Source organism: Prionailurus bengalensis, chromosome C2, assembly GCF_016509475.1.
Source record: "Prionailurus bengalensis isolate Pbe53 chromosome C2, Fcat_Pben_1.1_paternal_pri, whole genome shotgun sequence".
Taxonomy (NCBI): Eukaryota; Metazoa; Chordata; class Mammalia; order Carnivora; family Felidae; genus Prionailurus; species Prionailurus bengalensis.
This window is the reverse complement of record NC_057350.1, coordinates 55,665,468-55,677,656: the sequence shown is the minus strand read 5'-3', so window position 1 is coordinate 55,677,656 and position 12,189 is coordinate 55,665,468. Positions and strand designations below refer to the sequence as shown.

Here is a 12,189-nt window from a genome sequence, read left to right as displayed (position 1 = left end):
TTCATTGTATACACACACACACACACACACTCTCTCTCTCTCTCTCTCTCTCTCTCTCTCATAATTTAATCAGCCAATCCATTGATAGACATTTGTTGATAATTTAATTTTCTGCTTTGTTTTTTTGCAGTAACTAAACAATGCTGCAGCAAGTTTCTTCACACAGTTGCCTATTTCCTTAAGGAAGAGCACTAGAAATAGACATTTGTGTTGAGACAAATATTTCTAAAGCTTTTGATAGATGTTGCCATATTGCTTCTAGAACTTGACGAATTTATACTTTCATCAACAGGGTATGGTAATGTGACAAGAAAAGAGCTTTTTAAATGCTTTCTTCTTCTTTTTTTAGCTCTACAGTTTGGGGAGAAGAAACGCAAGAAAGGAGTTTCATTCCAAATGGTTGCATCTCTGCATAAAGTAATTTTTAATTGCATCTATTCATATATTAACTACTTCACAATCTGCATATATTATTATTTATTTGAAATTTCACATCTTCAAATGAGGGCAAGGCATTTGAAGTTAGCCGAGTTGGAAAAGTTGAAGTCTATCTTGATATAAATGGTTTTTCCATGGACACTGTTGGTGCCCCACCTAGGTCCCCTTTATCAGCCCTGCACCCATCTTCCAGCTGATAAGAATGTCAGCTCATAACAACTCACAGGTGCCAGGATTGCCACTGTCAAATGAGAAGCTAAGTTATGTCCTTACTCACCCCTGTAGACTCTGGCCCCTTTCTTGCCTCAAGGTAGGGACTGAGTGTGGTACAATTGGTGCATTTATGCTCAGAGCTCATTCAGGGATCACTTTCGACTTTGAATCCATATCATTGCTTTTTTCTTCCCCTATCCTACCCTAGTTCTCAAATAAACCCCTCAAACCAGAATCCCCAACTCAGATTCTACTTCCAGAGAATCTGACCTAAGAAGAATTTGCATACTGAAAACTTGAAAAACAGTTTATGTGTTCAAGTCATTTTATTGCCCAGTCATAAATTATTGCTATCAAATTCAAAACAGGTAGATCTGATTCACAACAGAACTGTATCTGTCAGATAAATATTGGCTTGTCATAGGAAAGAAATAATGTATGGTTTGGTAAGCAGGGAAAATGTTGAATTCATTATTTTATTGTTGATATGCATCTTGGCTTTAAGATTAAGTTGATGGACTTGGAGACAATTGTGAGGTAGATTGGTGTTTTTAGTGATTTGCAAAGTGATTTTGTGTTTGTTATGGTCTCTATTTAAGGAAAACCTAAATAAATTGATGACTAAGCTGAAATCAACAGCACCTCATTTTGTGAGATGCATAAATCCCAATGTGAACAAAATGCCAGGTAAGAACTAGACTTCTTTGTAATCCGTACTGGGGAATACATTTGATTCAAGCTATGTTGAATGTCTTTTTTAAGAAAATTACTGGTCCCTTTTATATAAGAGTAGATTTCTGATAGAAAAATGAAAGTAAGTTAAAAGCGAGGTCTTCAGAACTTCCTTAAGATTGCTTTTGAATTGAGATTCAAGTGGACATACAGAAGGATTTCACGAATTCGACCCAACTGGGTAACATTAGAATGCTTGACATTAGCGTTGAAATTCCTCCTTGAATTTCACACTAAAACCTGGATGAGCTTCTATGCCATTGTCTATGAGGGCAAAGTATAATAAAAGGAATTAGATAATCACTGGAGGAATTAAGGTAGATATTTAGGCATAAAGGAGATTATTTGATCTGAATTATCTAAATTGACCATAAAGACAGTTCCTAAATCCATTTCTAATTGTTAAGAACTCCCTCCAGTCTCCCTCGCCAATACTAATATCTTCCTTCTCCCTACAGCACCCATCTCTTTAGCTATGTCTTCTGAGGCATGGGCAGTTTTTTTTTTAATGTTTCTTCCCCCACCCCAGTTTTATTGAGATATAATTGACATATAGCACTACAGTATAAATTTAAGGTGTACAGCACAATGATTTGGCTTACATATATTGTGAAATGATTACCAAGTTTAGTTAACATTCGTCACCTCATATAGATATTTTTTTCCTTGTGATAAAAATTCCTAGAATTGATTCTGTTAACTTTACTCTTTTGACGCTTAACTTTTCAAATATACCATATAGCAGTGTTAATTGTATTCATCATGTTGTATGTTACATCCCTAGTACTTACTTATCTTATGACTGGAAGTTAGTGCCTTATGACGACCTTCGTCCAATTTCCCCTTCCTCACCCACCCCCTGTTTCTGGCAACCACACATCTAATCTCTTTTCCTATGAGTTTGGGTTTGTTTGCTTTTAGATTTCACATATAAGTGAGATCACACAGTATTTATATTTCTTTGCCTGACTTATTTCACTTAGTATAATGCCTTCAGTGTCCTTCCATGTTGTTGCATATGACAGGACTTTCTTCTTTTTTTATGGCTGAATAATACTCCATTGTGTATACATGTATATATGTATGTATGCACACGCACACACACACACACACACACACACACACACACCCCTCACCTTCTTTATCCATTCTTCCATCTCTGAACACTTAGGTTGTTTCTGTATCTTGGTTATTGTAGTGGATGCTTTTTGATGAAAGGACAGCAGTAGGTGGGTGGTGGTAAATTATTTGTTTGTGTATTTAATTGCCCAAACAAAGTTTTTACCATTATTAACTACACGGATTGCTTTCCTTACATAATGGGTTTGAAGATTCTCAGACTTCTTTTTGGAATTACAGGCTCCTATATAACTTGGTCAGAGGCTGTCAGCTCAAAGTTATATGTGTGATACACACTTAAGTCTTCAGAGCACTAATCACCTTTGGAATATGTAGCCAGCCAGATGCTGCCGATTCTAATTTCTGAGGTTCTGTAGTATCTTGCATTTTTATTAACCTCCTGTAATTAAGACCCTAATCTTGACAGCCTGTGACCTATTTTTGGAAAGTGTGATACTAAACAATGATACTGCAGTTTGGGTTTTTGCAACACAAACACTTCATGTTCATTGACTCTGTATGTTTTTGTCTCATTGTTTCTTATCAGCTGGGTTTCTGAATGCATCTAGGGACACTGCTTCCATTTGGCAAGAAATCTAATTAGCTGCCTCTATTTTGGAGCAATTCTGTTACCTATTAGAGTTGTCTCCCATAGAGTCAGCTCTGATTTTAGCAGTTATATTCTTTTTTTTTTTTAAGTTATAAGACAAAGTCATAAGAAAAGCTTTGTGATCTAATCAAGACAGTTTTTCATATGTGCTTAAAGAGAATAGCATGATTGACCTTTTGGGGTCATAGAGGTCCACTTGTTCCCCTTCTTACAGATCATCTGTTTCTATCTATGAAAGGAATTAGAGTACAGGAAGATGAATATATGGCTTAGAGTTTATTTCTGTGACTTTGGACATAAACAGAGAATCATCTGATTTCCATTTTTCTGACAATACTTTCATAGCCCTTTGTGTTAAGAGGAACACTACTTGGCTTCTTCCTGAAGACTCCTTGGAAGGCTCCTTGGAAGGTTTATCTAAGGCTTCTCTCAGAGATTGCTGCTGCAGCCCTAGTAGGGTTTCATCTGATAAACGTGGAAGTGATAGGAAGATGCTTATGCTATAGAATAAAACTTAGGTGCTCTCAAGATAGTGAGGAGAGAATGTAGGCTGGCATGTGCTCAAGTCTTTCGTAAATAGTAAACAATTTTGTGGCTGTGCTCATCTTCTCCTCTCTTTGTATTCCCCCTTCTTGTAATCCCTTTTCCTTCCTACTTGGAGGTGGCAGTTGCCTTTTGTGTTCTTATGCTCCTTTCTGGCTGGTTCTGGCCAGAGAATGGATATAATGCCAGCTATTTACAATTCTAGCAAAAATGTATTCTTTTTTGCCTTCTAGGTGTATTTGCTTATAAAACTTGACAAACTGTGAGTTAAAAGGTTCATTCTGTGTTAAAGGAATTTGGAGTAAATCCTATTTGGAGTAAATCCTATTTGGAGACTCTTGCATGAAAGGATGGGTACTGTGAGTGTCCTCAGGCTGGGGAGTGAGTGAATGCCTACTACCTATTATGTAAAGAGCACAAAATTCAAACATTTTTAAATCTCAAGATGCAGCAATTAGGACAAAATCTTGAGTAATAATCTTTTTTGGACACAGACTAAGCGCGGCCCTTCTTCTTCAGGTGTATTGGACCCTTACTTGGTTCTGCAGCAGCTGCGTTGTAATGGTGTCTTAGAAGGGATCAGGATATGCTGTGAAGGTTTTCCGAACCAACTGTTGTATGCTGATTTTAAACAAAGGTAAACATATACATCCTAGGACCCAAGGAACCTAAGGCATTCTGCTTTCCTCTCTTTCTGAGTGTTTAGGCATGCATTGTTTGTTTGGTTGATGTCCTCCAGACTACAGATCGATGTGGTTTGGTGGTGGTGAGATATATGACGACAGAGTTCCATTATTACTTCCCCTTAAATCCAACATCCATGTAGCTGTAATATCCTTAAATCTCTATTAATGGATAATAGACCTACATATAGAAGAAATATATACAGAAGAAAGACATGGAGGCTGAATTGAATTTCTGAAATGTTGTATGTACTTAATCGTAGCTGCCTTCCAAGTAGGCTGTTGCTTTACTAGCAAGCCTGTGAAAGAAAGGAAGCCAGCAGGGTGTGTGGCAGGCCGCAGGAGAGGCATTTTTGCTTTCTATTTCCTGAATTCCGAAAGTGTAAATTATAGGTCATCAAGCAAATTTGAGCCAAGTATGGTAAAGTAGAAAGAGTACCTGTCTCAGAATTAAGAGGCATATTTCTAGTTCTCTGCCAGCTCACCATTAGGGTGAAGAAATCTTGGAAGAGACATTTAATGTCTCTGCTTTTCAGTTTTCTTACCTGTACAATAGAGATACTTAAGCCTGGCTCTTTCTCTCCCTTTGACTCTCAATCTCTCCTTCCGTCTGTAACTGAGCAGAGAATCAAATGATGTTGCTCTAAAGTACTATAAAAATACACACTATTATGCCAAAGTAAGGTTTTATTGCTTGTATCCTCATTATTTTTTCCAGGAGTTTTGCAAAAATTGAACATATTGATAGGAGAGGTACAAGTCTGTACCTTCTTTACCTCACTTGTCCAAATTATTCTTCGTTTGAATCATATGACCTCTCTGATCCCAGGGCTTATTCATTATCTATTTTAAATTAGGTACTGCATCCTGAACCCCAGGGCCTTTCCAAAGAGTAGGTTTGTGAGCAGCAGAAAAGCCGCTGAAGAATTACTTGGCTCATTGGAGATAGACCATATCCAGTATCGCTTTGGAATCACTAAGGTAACAGAAAACTAGGAAGAATGCATTTGGAGAAGAGTGGGAGGAAAGAGTGTGTATCTTAAAATAAAATACCCATGAAAGTGCAATGATAAGGCATTCTACAGTTCTTGTGACCGCAAATAACACAAATAGAGCTTGGTTGAAAGTGGAAACTTCAACGCTATTTGGGAGAAAACTCAATGTTTCTTAAACCTCAGTCTTGAGTACATTTGCATTTTTATAATTATTCATTTAAGTAAGTTTGGGCCAAGATATAAAATATTGAATTAACCTTGCTGTGCTAGAAAATGTGCATCGACATCAGAGCTAGAAGAAGGTAAATCAGCTTATTGAATGAACTGCTTGTATGTGTGTGAATTGGTTTATACACAAGTACTCTTTTAGGGAATTAATTCTAGGAGAGTATATGAGTAATTAAAAATGTTTAAGTCCCTGGGTGGTTCAGTCAGCTAAGCGTTTGACTCTTGATTTCGGCTCAGGTCTTGGTCTCAGGATTGTGAGATGGAGCCCCACGCTGGGCTCTGTGCTGAGTGTGGAGCCTGCTTAAGAATCTCCCTCTCCCTCTCTCTCTCTCTACCCCTCCACAACTCACTTTCTCTCCCTCTCTCTCTAAAAAAATAAAATAAAATAATGTTAAGATCAACCCTACTATCTAAAAAAAATTAATCCAAAATTAAGTCCCTTAAATGTAGTTTGCTAAATTCTGTCTCATGTTAGATGATTTTGGAATAATCCACATATTATGGGAAACTTCTAATAGATTTGGTTTTAGTTGATGGTCAACATCAAGTTGTTCCTAATGACATCCATAGAAGGACCAAATTGTTAGAAGGAGAATTGGAAGGTCTAGGGTAAAGAGCTCACAGAAAAAGAACTCCATTAGGACATAATTATAAAATGTTAGTCGACTCCCATCTTTTGAGTTCTTGAGAGTCTGTTTCTGGTGTTCATTGTTTCTGCTGATTTCCACTACTGGCCTCTTGATTCCTTGTGTGCTTAGTTATTTTTGCTGTATACTACTCATCTGGACTAGGACTAGCATGAGTAAAAAGAGCTTCCTAAAGCACAAAATTTGAGAAGCACTCACTATTAAGGTTATGTAAGTACTGACTTATACAACCTTAAAAGTGAGAGCTTCCTTAAAATTGTGCCTGACACTTCACTCACCTCATCTTGGCCATTACTAATAATTCTTGAAAAAGTGTATGTGGACTCATTAATATCGAAGACAAAGTGAATTCTCTGGAGCAGAGATCAAAAACTTTGGTGTAAGGTCCATCTACATGGACTATTTTTTATATGTTAAAATGGTTTGAGCAATCCCTATCAAAATAACACCAGCATTCTTCACAGAGCTAGAACAAACAATCCTAAAATTTGTATGGAACCAGAAAAGACCCTGAATAGCCAAAGTAATCTTGAAAAAGAAAACCAAAGCTGGAGGAATCACAATTCCAGACTTCAAGCTGTATTACAAAGCTGTAATCATCAAGACAGTATGGTACTGACACAAAAACAGACACTCAGATCAATGGAACAGAACAGAGAACCGAGAAATGGACCCACAAATGTACGGCCAGCTAATCTTTGACAAAGCAGGAAAGAATATCCAATGGAATAAAGACAGTCTCTTCAGCAAATGGTGCTGGGAAAACTGGACAACAACATGCAGAAAAACGAAACTGGATCATTTTCTTACACCATACACAAAAATAAACTCAAAAAGGATGAAAGACCTAAATGTAAAACAGGAATCCATCAAAATCCTCAAGGAGAAAGTAGGCAAAAACCTCTTTGATCTCGGCCGCAGCAACTTCTTACTCAACACGTCTCTGGAGGCAAAGGAAACAAAAGCAAAAATGAACTGTTGGGATCTCATCAAAATAAAAAGCTTCTGCACAGCGAATAAAACAATCAGCAAAACTAAAAGGCAACCAACAGAATGGGAGAACATATTTGCAAATGACATATCAGATAAAGGGTTAGCAAACAAAATCTATAAAGAACTTATCAAACTCAACATCCAAAAAAACAAATAATCCAATGAAGAAATAGGCAAAAGACCTGAATAGACACTTCTCCAAAGAAGACATCCAGATGGCCAACTGACCCATGAAAAAATGCTCAACATCACTCATCATCAGGGAAATACAAACCAAAACCACAATGAGATACCACCTGACACCTGTCAGAATGGCTAACATTAACAACTCAGGCAACAACCGATGTTGGCAAGCATGTGGAGAAAGAGGATCTCTTTTGTACTGCTGATGGGAATGCAAACTGGTGCAGCCACTCTGGAAAACAGTATGGAGGTTCCTCCAAAAATTAAAAATAGAACTACCCTATGACCCAGCAATTGCACTACTAGGTATTTATCCAAGGGATACAGGTGTGCTGTTTTGAAGGGGAACATGCACCCCAATGTTTATAGCAGTGCTATTGGCAATAGCCAAAGTATGGAAAGAGCCCAAATGGGATACAATGGAATATTACCTGGCAATCAAAAAGAATGAAATCTTGCTGTTTGCGACTATGTAGATGGAACTGGAGAGTATTATGCTAAGTGAAATTAGTCAGAGAAAGACAAATATCATATGACTTCACTCATATGAAGAATTTAAGATACAAACAGATGAACAGAAAGGAAGGGAAGCAAAAACAATATAAAAACAAGGAGGGTGATAAAACATAAAAGACTCTTAAAAGAGAGCAAACAGAAGGTTGCTGAAGGGGTTGTCAGGGGGGTGGGGGGATGAGCTAAATGGGTAAGGGGCATTAAGGAATCTATCCTGAAGTCATTGTTGCACTGCATTGTATGCTAACTAACTTGGATGTAAATTAAAAAATAAAAATAATAAATTAATTAAAAATGGTTTGACATTTAAAAAAAAATTTTTTTTAACATTTATTTATTTTTGAGATAGAGAGAGACAGAGCATGAATGGGGGAGGGTCAGAGAGAGGGAGACACAGAATCCAAAACAGGCTCCAGGCTCTGAGCTGTCAGCACAGAGCCCGATGCGGGGCTCGAACTCACGGACCGCGAGATCGTGACCTGAGCCGAAGTCGGCCGCCCAACCGACTGAGCCACCCAGGCACCCTGGTTTGACATTTTTAAATGGTTGTTTTTTAAAAAGAAGGGGGCAGAGTAAGAGGTGAGGAAGGAAGGAAGAAGAGGAGGAGGAGGAGATGAAGAAGATTCTTTAGATCTATGAAAATTCTATGTGATCTATAAAGTCCAAAATATTTTCTATCTGGCCTTTTACAGAAAAGTTTGCAGACCCCTGCCTGGCACTTCTGAACACTGCATGGCTGAGTCTAACTTAAAACTTAAACCAGGTTCCCTTGACAACCTACACATTATTAACAGATAAGGAGAATAGTCTATGTTCTTTTTACTTTAAGTTTGTTTATTTATTTTTGAGAAACAGTGAATTGGAGAGGGGCAGAGAGAGAGAGAGAGAGAGAGAGAGAGAGAGAATCCCAAGCAGGCTCTGCACTGCAGAGCCTGATGGGGCTTAAACCCATGAAGTTGTGAGATCATGACCTGAGCCGAAGCTGAGAGTCAGATGTTTAACTGATTGAGCCACCCAGGCACCCCAAGAATAGTCCATATTCTTTTTTCAACGTTTTTTTTTTGTTTTGTTTTGTTTTGTTTTGTTTTGTTTTGTTTTGTTTTGTTTTGTTTTTGGGACAGAGAGAGACAGAGCATGAACGGGGGAGGGGCAGAGAGAGAGGGAGACACAGAATCGGAAACAGGCTCCAGGCTCCGAGCCATCAGCCCAGAGCCTGACGCGGGGCTCGAACTCACGGACCGCGAGATCGTGACCTGGCTGAAGTTGGACGCTGAACCGACTGCGCCACCCAGGCGCCCCAAGAATAGTCCATATTCTTAAGGAACCAAAATAACCACAAGATTAAATAAAATATTTTTTGCAAACTTTGAATTTATAAAATCAAACTTTCTAGAATGTGCATTTTACCCACTGAGTAAAACTTGACAAGAAATACAACTAATCAATGAGTATATTAGTTTATACAGTCATTCATTAGACATTTAATAAATACCCATTGTGAGTGGAAGTAATATCTGACTTATTTCTTTTAGGTGTTTTTAAAAGCTGGTTTTCTGGAACAACTGGAAGCAATGAGAGATGAGAGACTTTCTAAAGTCTTCACAATGTTCCAAGCCAAAGTACGGGGCAAACTGATGCGAATCAAGTACCAGAGGATTCTGGAAGAGAGGTATGATATCACTACCCTTCACCCCCACTGCTAGAGTAGTGGTGTACCTAAATCAATGTGACCTTATCTCATTGTCTTATAATAGGTCAAGGTAAAGAACTGCAACCTCTGCTTATGTGGGGACATCACTTAAAAATTTTAAATCATGGAACACCAAACAGAGCACAAAGGGCTTTTATTGCCTTATCCAACCAAGTATAAACATAATTCAGGTATTTCTTGTATTGTTTCCAGCCTTCCCTTTGGAGATATTCTTTATAGTCAAGGAAGTCTGGATCTCTGAGGATGGTGTGACTCACATTTCGTAATAGAAGCAGACCTGGAAAATTTTGCATGCCTCCCACAGTCAACTCTCAGGAAGTTTGCTGCAGAGTGGGGAGGTGTCCTGACCCCTTTCCAACTTCCCCTGGGTCAGAAACTATGGCTGTTGGTGATATGTAATCCTAACTCTGTTACTTCATTTCAAGCAGCCTCACTAGGGACATTTATCACATTTGGACGCTAAGGTATAGGTTTTGTCTAATAGAACCATGGAAAGCAAGCTTGTAAAATCTCCAAACAAAGGGATTCTGAAAAACAGATTCTGCAATTGTTGCATTTATTTTTTTCCATGGTGTAGTTTACCTTCTGAAGACAGGTCCACAGGTCTTGGTATAACTTGTTTAATTGTCAGTGTATTAATTCCTTCTGTTTTTCCTAAGAAGAAAAATATCATTACATGGTGATACCAAAGATATTAGAGAGACCTCTCCTCAGAGTCTTTTGTGACTCAGTGCTTGGTATGGTATGGGAGTTTGGGGATTAGAAGACATGGCTTCTAGGAGTAGTTTTGTGAACATGGGTAAAAACTCTTAATTTCTATATAGTTTACTTCCTTCATCTATAAAATGAGGTCTTTACTATTCATTCCTTCTAAATCATTGGATGGCTTTTAAAAAATTATTATAAAATGTTTCAAATACACAAAAAATACAGAAAATATTCTAATGCATACTCATGGAGCTTATCATCAAAGTATTTCAATTCCTAACATTTCATCTATAATTGCTCACAATTAAAATATTTACAAAATTAAAACCCCTTGTGTATTTCTCCCTTGATCGAGGTCCTATACCTAGCTTCCCAGATCCTGAATTTGTTTTATCATTCCATGTTTCATTAATGTTTAATATATAAAATATATAAAGGTATGTTTTCATATCTTTAACCTATTTTTCTATAGTTGCTCAAAACATTAAAAAAAATAAATTAACAGATACAGTTGAAACCCCTTGTGGATTTCTGCCTTGATCCAAATCCTACAGGGATATATAGATATCCTTAAAAAATTATGATTTTACATGTTTTCAGTATTCACATAAATAATATTCCATATATTATCCTTAAATTTGTTCTTTATATTCGGAACTATTTTTGAAACTTTATTTATTTATTTATTTATTTATTTATATATGAGAGTGTGCACAAGCATGAGCAGGGGTGGGCCAAGAAGGAGGGAGAGAGAGAGAATCAAGCAGGCTCCATGCCCACCAGAGCCTAACTCGGGGCTCAATCTCAGGACCATGAGATCTGACCTGAGTAGAAACCAAGATTCAGACACTTAACCAACCGAGCGAGTCACCCAGGCACCCCTGAAATTTATTAATGTTTATAAATCTAGTGCTAGACTATGGAGTTTAAATGCTCTATAGTATTCCATTGTACAAATATATCATGATTTATTTATCCATTTTCTAGCCCAAGTAAATTTAACTCATTTATAATTTTTGCTATTAGGAACTGCTCTGTAGTGTTGTTTTTATAAATATCTGCTCCTGCATGTGTGCAAGAGTTTCTTGAGTGCAGTATTACTCAAAATGCTGGTTCATGCAGTGAGAGTTTGTTGATAGCAGCTGGTGAAGTTCACACTTTGAATAGCTTTCTCTAGGGTATGAATTATTAGACTTTAGCTTACACACAACTCCACCTTCATGAGATATTGTCAAAATGCTTTCCAATTTACTCTTCACCAGAAGTGTATGAAAGTCTCATTGCTCTGTATTGCTACTAACTTGCAGTATTTTGGACTTCAAAACTTTTACCAATCTTTGTCATATTTCTTGCTTTGGGGAAAGCTATCATTTCCCTTTTAAGATGATGTTTACTGTAGATTTTTTCTTTTTGTAGGTATGATATATTGTGTGGAGCACATTCATTCCATCCTATTTCATTAAGTGATTTCAACAGTAAAATGGTTAAATTTTTTCTGTATCTAATGAAATAATCCCATGGTTTTTTTGTCCATTAACCTATAAGTATTAAATTATATTAATAGATTTTTTAAATGTTAAAAGGACTTTATTTTTGAAATACCTTTTTCATATATTGATGGGTTTGGTTGTAGTATAATCATAAAGATTTTTGCAACAATGTTCATGAATAAGTTTGGTCTGTAATTTTATTTTCTCCTTCTGTGTTATCTGACTTTGGATCAAGATTACCTTAACCGTGTAAAACAAGTAGAGAATGTTTCCTCTTTGTAAAACATGAAACAATTTATTTTGATTGTCTATTCCCTGAATGGTTGGTAAAATTGCCTATAAAGCCATGTAGATCTGGTGATGGGTTTTTTTTTATATATTTT

The 12,189-nt window shown here is 37.0% G+C and overlaps 1 protein-coding gene across 2 annotated transcripts in view; it reads left to right on the top strand.

Annotated features, from left to right (window-relative positions):
- The window catches only part of MYH15 (myosin heavy chain 15), a 146,719-nt gene that overhangs the window by 55,150 nt on the left and 79,380 nt on the right, over positions 1-12,189 (top strand). For both annotated transcript variants that reach the window (XM_043594075.1, XM_043594074.1), the window contains exons 17-21: positions 350-417; positions 1,251-1,338; positions 4,175-4,292; positions 5,196-5,319; positions 9,430-9,566. In XM_043594075.1, coding sequence (XP_043450010.1) covers positions 350-417; positions 1,251-1,338; positions 4,175-4,292; positions 5,196-5,319; positions 9,430-9,566 — 535 coding nt within the window. The remainder of the gene's footprint in view (positions 1-349; positions 418-1,250; positions 1,339-4,174; positions 4,293-5,195; positions 5,320-9,429; positions 9,567-12,189) is intronic.